At 40.0% G+C, this 16,441-nt stretch overlaps 1 protein-coding gene across 1 annotated transcript in view; it reads left to right on the top strand.

Annotated features, from left to right (window-relative positions):
• The first annotated feature begins 4,909 nt into the window (after positions 1-4,909).
• The window catches only part of EIF3A (eukaryotic translation initiation factor 3 subunit A), a 31,611-nt gene continuing 20,079 nt past the window's right edge, over positions 4,910-16,441 (top strand). Inside the window, exons 1-7 of the mRNA XM_086377655.1 lie at positions 4,910-5,091; positions 10,580-10,770; positions 10,931-11,067; positions 11,456-11,619; positions 12,969-13,168; positions 14,297-14,505; positions 16,218-16,389. Of these exons, the coding sequence (XP_086233781.1) occupies positions 5,043-5,091; positions 10,580-10,770; positions 10,931-11,067; positions 11,456-11,619; positions 12,969-13,168; positions 14,297-14,505; positions 16,218-16,389 (1,122 nt within the window). The 5' untranslated portion in view covers positions 4,910-5,042. The remainder of the gene's footprint in view (positions 5,092-10,579; positions 10,771-10,930; positions 11,068-11,455; positions 11,620-12,968; positions 13,169-14,296; positions 14,506-16,217; positions 16,390-16,441) is intronic.

Genomic DNA, 16,441 nt, shown 5'->3' with positions numbered 1-16,441 from the left:
GGATGTGAGAGTTGGACTGTGAAGAAGGCTGAGCACCGAAGAATTGATGCTTTTGAACTGTGGTGTTGGAGAAGACTCTTGAGAGTCCCTTGGACTGCAAGGAGATCCAACCAGTCCATTCTGAAGGAGATCAGCCCTGGGATTTCTTTGGAAGGAATGATGCTAAAGCTGAAACTCCAGTACTTTGGCCACCTCATGCGAAGAGTTGACTCATTGGAAAAGACTCTGATGCTGGGAGGGATTGGGGGCAAAAGGAGAAGGGGACGACAGAGGATGAGATGGCTGGATGGCATCACCGACTCAATGGACGTGAGTCTCAGTGAACTCCGGGAGTTGGTGATGGACAGGGAGGCCTGGCGTGCTGCTATTCATGGGGTTGCAAAGAGTCGGACACGACTGAGCGACTGATCTGATCTGATCTGATCTGATGGTCAGCGCTAAGAGAGGATGTTATTGGTGCTCAATGCCTTGGCATCTAAATTAATTTGGGAACCAGGGAAGAATCCTGGCAGAAGTGACATTTAGTATGAAGGAGAAATAGGTTGTTGTTGCCAGAGTAAGGAATGGGTGGTGGTAAATTTCCAAGTGAAGTGACGGCATGCCCTGGGTTGGAGGCGGGAGAGAACTGTTTCAGGCACTGAAAGACACAGAGAGAGGTGAGAGATGGGTCTAGAGAGACAATGGCGGCCTGGTCTGGAGTGGATTCTCCGTCTCCACGTGGCTTTTTTTTTTGGGCTGCCTGGTACATCTTACAGGATCTTGGTTCCCTGAACAGGGATTGAACCTGGGCCCTGAGCACTGAAAGCATGGTGTCCTAACCACTGGATCACCAGGGAATTCCCTCCATGGAGCTTCTGATGAGTGTTCAGAGTTTTCCTTTCTCTAGACTGCAAAGTCTGAGAAGGCAGGAACCAAATCTGTCCTGCTCACTGCTGCATACCTACCTATGGAGTGCCTGCCTTTCGAGTCTGGCACATAGTAATGGTTTGTTGATTATGGTTTATTGAATGAACGTATAAACATGAACCTTAGTTTAACTCTGAAATTTATTATGTTCATCAGTACAAATACCTTCATTATAGCATTCTTGTAAACAATAAATGTGAAAGTATTTCAGTAAACTGTGAAACATGATACTTGTTTTAAAGCTGTGAAATATTATGTTGCAAATATGTATAATGTAGTACTTCAGTTGAACCCTTAACAACTGTTTTTTTTTTTTTTTTGAGAACCTTATTTATTCCACTCAAGTCAGAAAAATCCTACAAAACACTGTATTAGAGAAAGTATCCAGTTATATACAGTATAAACGTAGCTTGATTAGGGGGAAAAAACCTTCATCAGCCTGATTACATCCTTTTGCCACTTCCTGAGTGGCTTTTAGCATTATTCAGGTTGCTTGTTTTCCACTAAGTGAGCATTAATCAACAGCAAGTAATTATGCTTTTCTCCAGGCCCATAATAGATCCCATCTTGTCCCTCTTTGTGTACTAGTCTATTTTCACCAGTGAATCATCATCTCTATGAAAGGAGGCATCGTGCTTATTTTTATCCCCAGCATCTCACGTTATGGCTGTTAGCTGGTATTGAATACCTGTTAGTTGAGTTTAATAGGTAAATTTATCCTAGAAATTGACATTATACCTTTACTCATTCAAAAATATGGTAACAGGCTCTAAATACTTTTCATGCACTTACACGGTCCTTTGGTATTGCTGCTGCTGCTACTTAGTTGCTTCAGTCATATTCGACTCTGTGTGACCCTATGGACTGCAGTCCACCAGGCCCCTCTGTCCATGGGATTCTCCAGGCAAGAGTACTGGATTGGTTTGCCGTGCCCCCCTCCAGGGAATCTTCTAGACCCAAGGATTGAATCGGGGTCTCCAGCATTGCAGGCAGATTCTTTACCACTGAGCCACCAGGGAAGCCCCATTTGGTGTTGATATATTACCAAATGCTTCAAATGCAGTCTTCCTTTGGTATCTACAGGGGATTGGTTCCAGTTCCCACCACATATCAAAATGTGCAATACTCAAGTCTTATGGCATAGTATTTGCAGGTAACCCTATCACATCCTCCTATATAATTTAAATAATCTCTAGATTACTTATAACTCTCAATGCAGTGTGAGTGCTAAGTTGCTTTAGTCGTGTCTGACTCTTTGTGACTCTATGGACTGCAGCCCACCAGGCTCCTCCCTCCATGGGATTTTCCAGGCAAGAGTACTGGAGTAGGGTGCCATTGCCTTCTCCATAATGTGGTGTAAACCTATGTAAATAGTTGCCAGTAACAAATTCAAATTAGGCTTTTTGAAATTTCTGGAACTTTTTCCCCAAATATTTTCTATCTGTTGCTCTTTTAAGGCATTTTATTTTTTTTGGCTGTGCCACGTGACTTGTGGGATCTTAGTTCCCCAGCCAGCAATTGAACCTGGACTCTCAGCAGTGAAAGTGCAGAGTCCTACCCATTGGACCTTCAGGGAATTCCCTTCTGAATATTTCTGATGCATGTCTAGTTGAATCTGAGGATGCAGAACTCCACAGGTGTGGGTGCAAAGGGTTGAACTTTTAAAATAACTTCAAAGAGAAAAGGATGAAGATGTAGAAACACTGGATTTCATTTTACCTCCCAATTTTCCAGTATTTTTGTTTCAGGTCTACCAAATAATGAGCAATAATCAATAATAATTTTACCATTTTCTTTGAGATATGATAATGGAAAGTTAAGAAAGTTGGAAAGCTTTTTTGATACTTAGGCCAGGTTTCTTTTTATTTTATTCTGTTATATACCTTTCTGGTCTACTGAAAAAGTTTTCTATCTATAGCATTTAAAAGCTATATTTGCTCTTATGTTTAGCTCTTTAATTTTGACTTAATTATTGTATACACAAATAAGTCTCTTGATCTTGTCCTATAAAACAGTTCCCATGGCTTTTTAATAACTACTGCTCAACTCTGCTCTTATTTTTTGAGGTGTAAGCTCAGGGTGATCTAATCATTTGGAAGAAGAATTCTCTGAAATGAATTTTAAAGAAAGAATTTTTTTTTTTTTTAGAATTCGTGATTTATTTTTTGTCTATGTCTGCATGTCCCAAATATTCTTTCTAGTGATAAACTTAAATAGAAAAACCTCTGCTGAGACAGAAGGAATGAGGGGGAAATGCTTTTTGTGTGTATATACTGTAGTTTTCTCATTCATTAATGCGGTACTCTCATTAATTTACACATCCCATCTATTATTGTGGTGGTGAGTTTAGTCACTAATTCTGTGTCCGACTCTTGTGACCCCATGGACTGCAGCCTGCCAGATTCCTCTGTCCATGGGATTTCTCAGGCAAGAATCCTGGAATGATTTGCTATTTCCTTCTCCAGGTGGTCTTCTCCACCCAGGAATCAAACCCACATCTCCTGCATTACAGGTGGTCTCCTCTATTGTAGGCAGATTCTTTACCTCTCATTATTACAAAATGTGTAATAAATTTGCAACAATTTATTCCACTGCTGCTTTCTGAATTTTTCTTCTGAACTTATTTTTTTTGGTCAAGCTGCAGGGCATGCAGGATTTTCTGTTTCCCTGACCAGGGATGGAACCCATGCCCTGGCAGTGGAAGTGCGTAGTCTTAACCGTTGGACCACTGCCTGGCAAGTCCTAGAACTCATTTTGAATAATTAGATTAAGTTTAAATGGCTTTCAAGTTCTAGGTATAATGTTTGAACATTAAAGTTGTTCATCAAAAATAGAAGACCTGTAGCGAAGGGCCTGTTACAGAATTTTTTCATTAACACTTTTCTTAGGTTTGTGTGCAGTATATGCTCAACATAAAGGCGACGACACTCCCATGTATTTTCAAATATTTTGAGGGTCTGGTCTGCTGCATGTCTTTTCTCCCCACGCCAGACTGCTGTCTCCAGTATATCCCCAACCTTCAGGTCTTGGCTCAAAACGAGCCCTTTCTGAGGGCCCAGGTACTCTCTGTGTCACCAACTTTAGAATTTTATCTAGATGTGAAAAAAGCCTGCGTAGTTGTTTAGTTACTTATTGCAACTCTCCTCCCCATGCTAGTCCGTCATGTGACAGGTCTCCACTAGAGGTGAAAATCCTTGGCCTAATTATATGTTCTCTGCATTTGTGATAAGCGAATAAATTCGGTATTTTAACTCAGCCAAGTCAGTATTCTTGCCTGGAGAATTCCAAGGAGAGAAGCCTGGCCGGCTACAATTCATGGGGTCGCAGAGAGTCGGACAGGACTGAGCGACTTAATTTTCACTTCCAAGTCAGATCATTCTCTTCCCTAGGCGAATGAAACTCCAATACTTTGGCCACCTGATGCCAAAAACTGACTCACTGGAAAAGACCCTAATGCTGGGAAAGATTGAAGGCGGGAGGAGAAGGGAACGACAGACGAGATGGTTGGACGGCATCACCTACTCGATGGAGATGAGTTTGAGCAAGCTCCGGGGAGTTGGTGATGGACAGGGAGACCTGGCGTGCTGTAGTCCATGGGGTCGCAAAGGGTCGGACACGACTCAGCTGACTGAACGGAACCGAACTGAGGCGAATGAGACCTGATTCTAACTTTGCAGGACTCCGCATAAATCTTATTAGAGGAAGACTGCGCTTTCTCGCCAGACAGTAGTTATGACCCAAACTGCGTGTTTCTCACCCCTATTCTCACTCGAGGAGCTAGGGGCCTGAGAATCTGCTCCCCAACGTACGTCTTGCAGAATCCAGAGGTGGAACCCGAGCGCCCGTCAGCCGAGCACCGCCGCCACGTCAGCCGGCGCGCGTGACGCCAACGCGCTTGCGCGCGGGAGGGGCGGGGCGCGCCCGGAGGCCCGCCCCCTACATCCGGGGCCTAAGCGGCGGCGGCGCCGCCGCGCAGGGCGGGTCACGTGGCTCCTTCCTTTCCGTCTCTGGCCGGCTGGGCGCGGGCGACTGCTGGCGAGGCGCGTGGAGCCTCGCGTTGGTTCCCCTTCGTCTCCTCTCCCGGCCCGGGACCCCGAGGATTCGCTGACGCCGGGTGAACTGAGCCTGCCGCCAAGATGCCGGCCTATTTCCAGAGGCCGGAAAATGCCCTCAAGCGCGCCAACGGTGAGGAGGGGATCGGAGCGCGCTGGACTGGGGCGGCCCGAGGCCTCGGAGGTCGAGGGGGCCCGGGCCTGGTGCGCGGTGTGCGGCCGCCCGACTGTGGCTGCACGGGAGGCCCCTGCAGCCTGCCCGCCGCCGACCCAGCCGGGGGTTGGGTATGGTATACCTTCTCGCTCCAACTGACATGGGAGGTAGAGCGGGGAGGGTGGGAGGCGCGGAGCCGGGAACCGTCTCTCTGCGGGGCTCGCCTTCCTCCCGCCGCCTCCCGGTGAGTCTCGGGGGGCAGGGTGGCGGCGTCGCGGCTCCGGAGACAGGCCGACGCGGGCCCGAGCTCCTCTCTCTCCTCGCCTCTGCTGGGCACCCCCTCACTCCAGACCACGGGGCCTTGTGCGCTTCGGCCCCGCGCCCCCGGCCGCCATCTGGGAGTGCCGGGGAGGAGGAAACATGGCTCCCTCCCGGGGACAATGCACGCGAGAACCTCGGCTCCACCTCCCGCCGGGCCGGGAGGCTTGGCAGGCCCACCTCCGGGCCCTCCTGCGGAAGCCTCCGCGCCCCCGAATCCAGCGCCGCGCTTTGCCGGCTCAGGACACTTCCCCTTCCGACCCCTCTTCTTCGCTTCGGAGACTCTGACCCCTTTAACTCGTTCCCTATTTTAAAAATTTTTTTTTCTTTCGGCATTGATTATTGGCTGTTGCGAAGCCTACTCCGAGTCTCAAGGAAGTTGGGACAGAGTTAATACTATAAGAGGGACTTGAAGTTTCAAAGATTAGGAAAGTGAGGCCTAGGAAGACTGGTTTGCCCAAGGTCACTCTGGGAGTGAGTTGTTGAGCTAGAAGCCTAACACCAAGGTCTCTGAACTTCAAGATCCATCGTGGTTCTCTCCCCCCGCCCCCACTATTGCGCTGCTGCTTGGGATTATTTCCATATGTGTGCTTGAGTCGGCGGCACTGTTGGGAAAACTTGTGTGTGTCCTGATCTGTTCAAGAGGCATTTAATACGTTGCCATTACAGGGGGTGCAAATGTATTCTCTGGTCTTTCAATAGATTATTATTTAGGGTTTATAAGTGTTAGAGCGTCCATTGCTCTTTCATTTTCACGCTTCCTCAAGCCAAACGAGTTTTGGGTCTTACCCCTGTTGTGGATCGATGTACCGTGTCTGTTAACCCTTTTATACTTACGAAGCTTATTTTGTTAGTTCGTTTGAAAATCCTCTTAGGAAAAGGTCAGTTTCAGTCAGTGCGTACAGTTGATACCACTGATAATCTGTCAGGGCCAGAGAGCTGTTTGTCGTATGCTTGTTATTTTTACTGTAAGTTAACAATTTCGGGGATAAGTAACCGTCTGTGGAATAGAGTAACTGTTCCAAAAAACAATGGAAACTACAACTTTGATCTAATCACTCACTCTGATCCTCCATGTAAATAGTTTGAACAGGCAGGAAGTTTACACGTGCTGATTAATTTATAGGAAAGAAAATAAGATTGAGATGGAAATTTAATCCTACAAAATAAACTAGCAAATTTAGGGAAAGCATTATTTCTTAAATGTTTTGAAACTTAAGAGAATTACATATTGTGGTATACATATGACTTGGGTGAAATTACTACTATAGATGTGTTTTACAGCCCTTTGAATGCTTTACCAATACATTTTTTTCCATGTTAATTGGCTGAAGCACTGTAATCTCCATGGCCTAAATACTACATATTGATGTGTTCAAGCCTTGTATCCTTCACTCCTCCCTTTTGAATCTCCATGGCCTAAATACTACATATTGATGTGTTCAAGCCTTGTATCCTTCACTCCTCCCTTTTGAATCTATATGAACTTAATATTTCAGTAACTTTAAAATTAGAAGTAATGTATGTTAACATGTTAAATCTTTTTTCACAATTTCTAAGTTGAAATAGATTTGATTCATGAAGAGCAATTTGTGAAAATGTCAGAAATTCAAGTAGGCAAGATGAGAAAGACATGGGGATGGGGTCTTCAATTTGTTAGTGTAGTTTTTGTAAAAGGCCTTTTAAAAAGCTGTTAGATGAGTGCTGGTATGGTAGAGAGGCCTTCCCTTTCAAGTAGTATAATTTCTGTACCTTTCATCTTAGATCCTGTTTTAGTATCAATGAGCAGAATGTGGATGGCATATGACACTGTTGACAAAATTTTATAAATAGGGTAATCAGAGCACATTTTATTTTTAATGGGAATAATCTCATTTATCTATAACATTTGTAATATCAAATCAAATCACATTTAGATCCCATCCATTAGAGTATCCTAGGAGAAGGCAGTGGCACCCCACTCCAGTACTCTTGCCTGGAAAATCCCATGGATGGAGGAGCCTGGTGGGCTGCCGTCTGTGGGGTCGAACAGAGTCAGACACGACTGAAGTGACTTAGCAGCAGCAGCATTAGAGTATCCTAATTTAGGTGTAGAATGGTTTGTCAGAGCAGTAGTTTTGGAAGCAGTTGGAAAACAAGCATTCTGGAAAATGAGACGGAGTCCCAGCAGTTACCGGCAAGAAATTTGCATACCCCAGAATCATTCAGAAAAAGCCCCCTTTCCAGTTCATATTGATGATGGTGCCAGCTCTGTTGCTTCTGACTGTATAATGGCCTTTTAACTTACACTCTACAACCAGTGTCTTAAAAATAAAGTTGTTATTAAACCCACAAATTATGTAACATTATAGCTTATCTACTTGATCTGTTACACAAATAACCTAGTAAAATTGAAGGGCTGACCTAAACTTTACTATAGGTAGATACATAGGTCACTCACTGTGTCTTTAAGAATGCCTACCCTCCTAGGAATAGTTTGTAATTCCAGATTTTATTTTTAAGATGATATCAATCTGGAAATGAACGTTTCTTTAAAGATTGCAGTACAGCTTTTAGTGTGTGATAGTTTTCTCTCGCACAGCCTCAAAAACTTGTTTTTTTCCCCCTAATTAGATGATTGTTTTGGAATTTGAAAGTATTGGATTTGGAATCTTAATTTGACTAGCTATTGAGGAAATGAAAAGTACTTTCAGTTTTATCACTAAACAAGACTTACTATTTTTTTTAAGTGACATTGTTACCACAGTCATTTAAAAATAAGAGATTGGGAATTATTTTTGGCTAGTTTGTTATTTTGTCACCACATCATACCGGGGCCAGCTCTTAAATTTAACTCTTGGTGCCTATTTTGCAACATATTGATAGTGCTTATATACAGTAGTATGGGTTTTAAATCCTCAGTGTAAGATTGGGAATTGGATATAATAAATTATTTTGGTGGGCTGCTGTGATACCCTTAATGTAAAGGATAAACGTAAAAACACTTACTCCCCAATTTTTGGCTGATAGAAGCTTTTTCTGTTAAATAGTTGTGAAAAAACACTAATATATTGTTAAATTTTAAAATAACTGTGTGTGCATGCTCCAGGAAGATGATAAGTAGGTCCTTTCCTTGAAACAGAAAAGGCTTGTTCCAGCAAAGTATCTAGTTGTATTCAGTGTTACATCTTTGATTGGGAGGGGTGTAATAAAATTGACCCAAGTGAAAATGGCCTTGCCCCCATATTGGCAGATATGATATTGAGATTATTGAAGTATTGAAGAGGGGTTTACATTTATTTGCATGTGAGGAGTTTGGTTTGGTATAATATGGGATGATTTAGGATATTGTGTTAAAAGATACTGACTTCAATGTGTTTTGTGATTTCTCCTGTATAAAGTTTTAAAAATATACTAGAATAGAAATATTGTTTATAGTTTTCCTGGAGGAAGGAATGTTCAGAGGCAGCATTCCTGAGAGATGTGATGATTGGAAGAAGAAATGAGTTACTAAGTAAATCCTTCAGATAGGAGACGTTTTGGTCTGTGTTTGCCCTAGAATAGTTATATCTTAGATAATGCTGTACATTGTTAGGTCAATGCCTAAAACAATTGTCAACGATTTTTTTTTTTTTTTTTTAAGAAAAATGAACATTGATTTTAAAAAACAGATGTGTTTTAACTTTTTTATAGCGTAAACTAGTGTTCTGCCAAATTATTGTCAAATTTTCAGTGGAGAAATTTTTGTGTGTGTGAAATTTGGTACTTAGTTTTAAGTTAAACATAACCAGAAAAGAACCACCCGTAGTCTGTTAAGTGTATTAAGAAAGTTTAAAAAAAAAAAGAAAAAAATATGATAAATTTTAACTTTGGTCAGAAATGTAATGGAGGAGCTTTTGCTTTTCAAAACAAGCAGTATACCCAAAATCTGAGGTTGGAACAGATTTTGAAATATTGCTACATACAGAATGCCATCAGATTTAGGCAGTGAATTTTTAAAAGAGTATACATTTGTTTGCTCTACATTCAAAAATTTTTTTCTCAATTAAAAAATAAACTTTTAATTTTAGAAGTTTGAGATTTACAGAATTATTGCAAAGATAGTACAGAGGGTCACACCACACACAGATTCTCCTATTAATAAATATCTTAGATCTGTGTGGTATGTTTGTTACAACTAATGAATCAATGCTGATACATTATTATTAAGAAAAGTCCATACATTGTTCTCAGCTTTCTGTAATGTCTCCTGTGTATTTCAGGATCCCACCCAAGATACATTACATTTCGTTGTCTCCTTAGGCTCCTCTTGGTTGTGGCAGTTTCTTAGATTTGTTGGTGGCCTTGACAGTTTGAGGAGTATTGGTTGTCAGGTATTTTGTCTCTTAGCTGGGATTTGTCTCAGTTTATTTCTCGTGTTTAGATTGGGATAAATAAGTGGAGAGATACTTTGTGCTCATGGATTGGAAGACTAAATGCTGTTGTCAGTTCTTCCAAACTTGTTATAAAGGTTCAGTGAGATCCCAGTGAGCTATTTTGTAGGTATCTACAAGCAATTCTGAAGTTTGTATGGAAAGACAAAAGGTGTTACATAGCCAGCTAGTACTGAAGAACAGAGTTGGAGTACTCACACTACCTGACTTAAAGATTTTCTGTCAGGCTACAGTAATCAAGACAGTGAGGTATTGGCAGAAGCCTAGGCAGGTCAGTAGAGAAATGATAAAATAGAGCCCTGCAATAGACCCACATAGTCCATTGATCTAAAAGGAACATAGTCAATCTAATTTGTTTTTTCTACCTTAAGTCTTAATACAAACTAGCAAGAAATGCATCAGCCAGATCATTGTGACTGAAGTTACACTTGCTTTTTCTGCCTATTCAAGGGGGAGATTGTTACCCTCATGACTTGAATCTCTAGAACTTTATAAAGTAACTTAGATATAATTGGTGCAGAGGAATTGAGTGAAATCTAGTTTTACGCATAGGTCATATTTGAGATAGTATCAGTTTTTCATTTTTTTACCTTGGCATAGTGTTAGAAATCAAAAATAAATTGTGACCTCAAAGGAGATGGTAATAGGTTGGGAAATTAAAACAGCCAAGTTAAAAAGCAAGATTTAGGTTTTTATATAGCATACATAATTAATTTTCTCCTGATTTACTTTTCTAGAATTTCTTGAAGTTGGCAAAAAGCAACCTGCTCTGGACGTTCTTTATGATGTTATGAAAAGTAAGAAACATAGAACATGGCAAAAGATACACGAGCCGATTATGTTGAAATACTTGGAACTTTGTGTGGATCTTCGCAAGAGCCATTTGGCTAAAGAAGGCTTATATCAGTATAAGAACATTTGTCAACAGGTATGAACAGCTGGGTTTTTATATTTTAGTCAGTGCTTTTAGTCATTTTGGGAGGCATTTACCTTTCATATTTACTGTTTTATACCATAAAGTTTGCTTTTAAAATATTTTTTGGTTTGTTGGGAGACGAGTTTTATTTATTTATTTATTTATTGGCTAGGTGAACATCAAATCTCTAGAGGATGTTGTCAGGGCATATTTGAAATTGGCAGAGGAGAAAACAGAAGCTGCTAAAGAAGAGTCCCAGCAGATGGTCTTAGACATAGAAGATCTGGATAATATTCAAACTCCTGAGAGGTATGTGGGCTAAATTGCTAAATAGATCTTTCTCATTGTTTTTCTTCACATTTGTCTCCATTGTCCCCATTTGAAGTAAATGTTTATTAGAAAGAATGCTTGTCTTTGGAATTTTAAATGTACAGTAACTTCAAGTCATGTACTGTTCAAAGTTCATAAAAGTGAAAAATTAAACCATCTGATAGGGTGTATACTAATTTAAATGGCTTTAATACAGATTAAGAATTCAAATACTTGGACTAAGTGATAGTTTTACAGTATGTTTGAAGTTGTAGGTAGAATTTGAACTATTTTATAATGATCATTGTTAGTTTTGGTTTTATAATCATATGGCAAAGTAGGAAACCATGTCTAAAATTGTTTTCAACGTTTTTATATATTTTTGTAGTGTTCTCCTAAGTGCTGTAAGTGGTGAAGACACTCAGGATCGTACTGACAGATTACTTTTAACTCCATGGGTTAAATTCCTGTGGGAATCATACAGACAGTGTTTGGACCTTCTTCGGAACAATTCTAGAGTAGAGCGTCTCTACCATGATATTGCCCAACAAGGTAAAACAAGAACTGCTTTGAAAAGTTGACTCAAGCATAGGTTTTGCAAAAGGTTTAACTGTTAATCTCCTTTCCTCTGTAGTACTTACTTTACATAGTTTTAATTCTTTCTTTAGATGATTGGCATTCATTTGGATATTAAATGAGAAATTTGTTTCATTAGTCAAGGTAATTCTGTGTTTTCCATTGATGTCTGAAGCACCTTTTAAAGTCATTTTGGAGTTTTGTAAGTGACTGAAAAGATAAACTTTTCTATTGCTTTCTGGCAAACTTGATTCTATCAATACTTTTGACTCTATAGCATACTCTTCAGCAAGCTACTTAACCATGTACTGGGTTTCTAAGGTCTTTCTGAGCTCCGGAGTGTTATTGAATATAGAACTAAACCTTATTGAAGACTCAGGATCACCGTAAAAAGTATCCAGTAGTTAACACTCCATGCACTTTTAATCTGGAGAACTGTATTAAGTTTGTTTTCCTAATCTTGTCTTTTTGCCTTACTGTTGCAGCTTATCTTCCTGTCAGTGCAGCCTTTTAACTATATATGACATGAGTGGCTCTTGGCTTTTTCTTACTTTTAGCCTTAGGCACAAGCTTGTCACCATTTTTAATATGGCATTTGTTTTTGTTTATTCAAGTTTTAAGTGATTACGTGACTAAGAATAGCTTACTAGGAGTATTAGAATCTGTTTCATTTTGCCCACATGGCTAGCATTTAACACAAGGCAACTAGGACCTTTTGATAACAGTTGCGTTAAATATTAACTTGTAGTTAAACTGCATCCTTTTGTTTCAGGCCTATTGAAATAGAAATACTCTTTTTTTAAGGGATTGACAAAGGACATTCAAAGAAGTTATTTTAGTATTGCATGTATGATAGTAGAAAATTATGTGTTTTAATGATAGAGCAGGTAGTTCATTTATACATCTGCACAACTGAAATTAGGTTACCACAGACCCCCAATTTGTATTATTCCGTTTCGGTTAGTGCAGAAGCTTTGTTTTCTAGTAAAGTAGGTAAGAGAGTTAATTGTATTTCAGACGAGAATTTTTTTGCTCTTTTAGGGTTTGAAGTGATAAGTGTTTGAAAGGTGAGTCCCTCTTAGACCTAAACTTAAATAGCTTCCTTAGCTCTCAGAACCATTTCAGTCTTAGACCAGGACTGATGACTGTGTCTAAAAGGTGCTCAGGGCACATGAAGTGAGTTACAACTGATCATTTCTTAAAACTGATGCTGAGTTTGGTAAATCTTGTTAAGATAACTGACCTTAATACATGAAATAGAACCTGTTTAAATACTAAGTTTATGGTGGAAAGTACCTAATATATTTTACAATTTATGCTTATAGCTTTCAAATTCTGCCTCCAATATACCCGGAAAGCCGAATTCCGTAAGTTGTGTGACAACTTGAGAATGCATTTGTCTCAGATTCAACGCCACCATAACCAAAGTACAGCAATCAACCTTAATAATCCAGAGAGCCAGTCTATGCATTTGGAAACCAGGCTTGTTCAGTTGGACAGTGCTATCAGCATGGAATTGTGGCAGGTATGTTGTGAACTATTTTGGCTTTTCTTTGTAGTAATAATAACCCATATTACCTTTTCTTCTCTTAATGAGTATCTGCGTCTTGGTGTCTCTTGGTTAATTTTAGTAACTAGGTAACAGATTTGAGGTTGTCTAATGGAGAAGGAAGAGTTTGGGACAAGAAGTCTCAGTTATTTTGGTTCTTGATGCCTGCTGTCAATTCCAAGCCAAATCATCTAATCTCTTTTTCAGACCTCAGTGCTCAAATTGTGGCTCAATGCCTAGAGAGTATGCCTTTACAAAATTTTGTAAATAATTTCATGGTAGTTTTGTCTCTGTTTACCCGGATTTAAAAAAATCAGTTGGTCTTTCCATCTTATTTTAATAGTAATTTATTAAGTACTAATGGCAACAGTTGAGAAATCACAAAGACAGACTTGGCCTTCACCACAGAGAGTTGGAGAAATGCAGCCCGAGACTGTCCCCTGGATCTCTTAGTGCTGCACAGACTTGGGAAGCTTGCACAGTGAGGATCCTACATCAGAGATCTTGGTAGTGGGCATTTTGTTGTCCACATGGACTTTTTTACGCTAAGGATTCTGCAGACATTTTCTCATGAGTTATTTTTATATATTTGATTCCCCCACCAAATCTTACTGAAATTGCAGAGGAAGAAACTAAAAATTGGTAGTTTTCAGCCAATGAAAATGTGATCTCCTGCTCTCCCATATTTTCCTTTTCTGCAGGTACACCCTTAAGATACCTGAACTAAAGGAAAAAATTTTAATAGAAGACAAGTAAAACATGCCTAGTATGGAAAAAATGATAAGTAAAAGGAAGAAAATATTTATTCATTATCTTAACACTCAGAAATAGCCTTTATGTTGTGTTTTATGTCCTTCCAGATTCTTTAAAAATATATTCCCCCAAGTGGTACGATACTCTTTAAAGGCACGGGCAGTCTAAGAAATTGTGTTAGTTTTCTGAGATATATCAGATAGTTAAATTATGAATAAAAAGAACCACACATGAAGGTATTTTATTTGCCATTTTTATTCTTAAGTGTAATATATTTTAAGTTTCATAGATTTTTGTTGTTGTTTTGTTTGTTTAGAATGTAATGACTGTAATTTATACCACTAATTTTAGGAAGCATTCAAAGCTGTGGAAGATATTCATGGGCTATTTTCCTTATCTAAAAAACCGCCCAAGCCTCAGTTGATGGCAAATTACTATAACAAAGTCTCAACTGTATTTTGGAAATCTGGAAATGCTCTTTTTCATGCGTCGACACTCCATCGTCTTTACCATTTATCTAGAGAGATGAGAAAGAATCTTACACAAGAAGAGATGCAAAGGTAAGAATCTTATTGTTGGATAGTATTGAGATATAAAAGAACTATCTTGTAAATGGCATGATAATGTTAGATTAGGGTTCTCAGCTGCACTGTTGACATTTGGGGCTGGTTATTTCTTTGTCAGGGGACTGTGTGTTTAGGGTCTTTGGCAGCATCCCTGGTTTTCCCACTGGTTGCCAGCAGCACGCCTTCTAACTGTTAACTACCAAAAAATCGCAGTGGTATTCTTGGGCAGTATTCTTGGTCTTCGGTAGCTATCTTTTATCTGGTAACCAACCCTCCAGTTGAGAAAATGGAATGTTAGGAAAGGCAGTGTTAAGGTATTAGCTTCCTTAACTGAGTGTAGGTATTTAGAATCTAGGAACTGATTAGACCCCCTCCCCCCAAAATGAGTACTTTTATCAAGTAACTTTCCCCCCCCCCCCAGCTATACAACACTCTGTAAATAATTGGCATGTGTATTTTTATGTAGATAGCCTATAACCTAACAATCTAAAGACTTTTATTTTTTTAGCATTACATATATACTTTCAGTCATGTTTGGTTTTTATTATACATTTTAGTTGGGTTTAGGTAGCTCACATGCCGTTTCTTACTGGCAGACCATGTTATTTCGGTCTCTAATAGAAGTACATACACCAAATTGTTTTTCTTAGCTTGTAAGCAGTGCATGAAACCAACTGAGTTTTTTCTAGTGTATATGGCAACCCACTCCAGTCTTCCTGCCTGGAGAATCTTAGACCGAGGAGCCTGGTGGACTGCAGTCCATGAGGGTTGCAAAGAGTTGGGACACGACTGAGCAACTAAAACTTGGCACTTCCGTATATATATATGTATATTTTGCCACACAGAGCATCACGTGGGATCTTAGTTCCTCAAGTAGGGATTGAACCTGTGCCTCCTACATTGGGAGCTCAGAGTTTTAACCACTGGGCCACCAGGAAAGTCCCTTAAAAAACTATTGAGGACAGTGTTCATTATGCCATTCACTATCTGTTATATATGTAATCCTTGTTTGTTGGAATAAGGGAAAAAACTTGATTTTCTTTATTTCTATAGTCTTCTGTTAGAAAAGACTGTAAGAGTGCTGTCATAATCATCAGGCTGTTTGGCTATATGTGCATTATTTTCCTTAACCCTCCCAACACCTTGTGACTTAGAAAATCAAGTATCTTGCCTAGGGTTCCAGTTGGAAATGGTGAAGCTGAGATTTCAACTCTTGACTCGTGGGCTCCAGAGCCCGCAGTCCCTGGTGTCCTCCGGTGCTCCAAATTCACCCCGAGTTTTGTGTTTTAAGGAAGCTAACGTTTAACTTTTGCCCTCAACTCCCATAAATATGTTTTTGTGATCCTTGTAACTTTTCCCTCTTAAGTGTTAGTTTTTTCTTAGTTTTAAAGTCTTCCCTAATAGTTTTTATAAGGAAGTAGGGGTATATGCAGGTGTGTCTGTGTTGCATTCAACACAGTCTTTCTCTTTAGCTAGAAAACACTGACAGTAGTAAGTGGGTGGGTGAAGTTCTGTTTCTCCAAGGGTTCATTTTAGGATAATCCATTTCTTTTTTAATTAATCCCATGCTTTGATAAACACTTAGGAGGCCAGTTCATAGTGGTGGTACATATTCTATCACTGGCATATTGTACTAGATAATTAGAGAAGTATCTTTCTGCTTATCGACATTTGCAAATTTAACAGATTGTAACTTTGTTCTCCAGAATGTCTACTAGAGTCCTTTTGGCCACTCTTTCCATCCCTATTACCCCTGAGCGTACTGATATTGCTCGACTTCTGGATATGGACGGCATTATAGTTGAGAAACAGCGTCGCCTTGCAACCCTGCTAGGCCTGCAAGCCCCACCAACGCGAATTGGCCTTATTAACGATATGGTTGGTATAAGTTTTAGCACTCTTTAACAGCTTTGAACAGAACCCTCTATGA

This window comes from Bos grunniens, chromosome 26 (assembly GCF_055505025.1).
Source record: "Bos grunniens cultivar Pamir isolate PY7600 chromosome 26, Bosgru_T2T1.0, whole genome shotgun sequence".
NCBI classification, from domain to species: Eukaryota; Metazoa; Chordata; class Mammalia; order Artiodactyla; family Bovidae; genus Bos; species Bos grunniens.
This window is presented reverse-complemented; position numbering and strand designations above follow the sequence as displayed.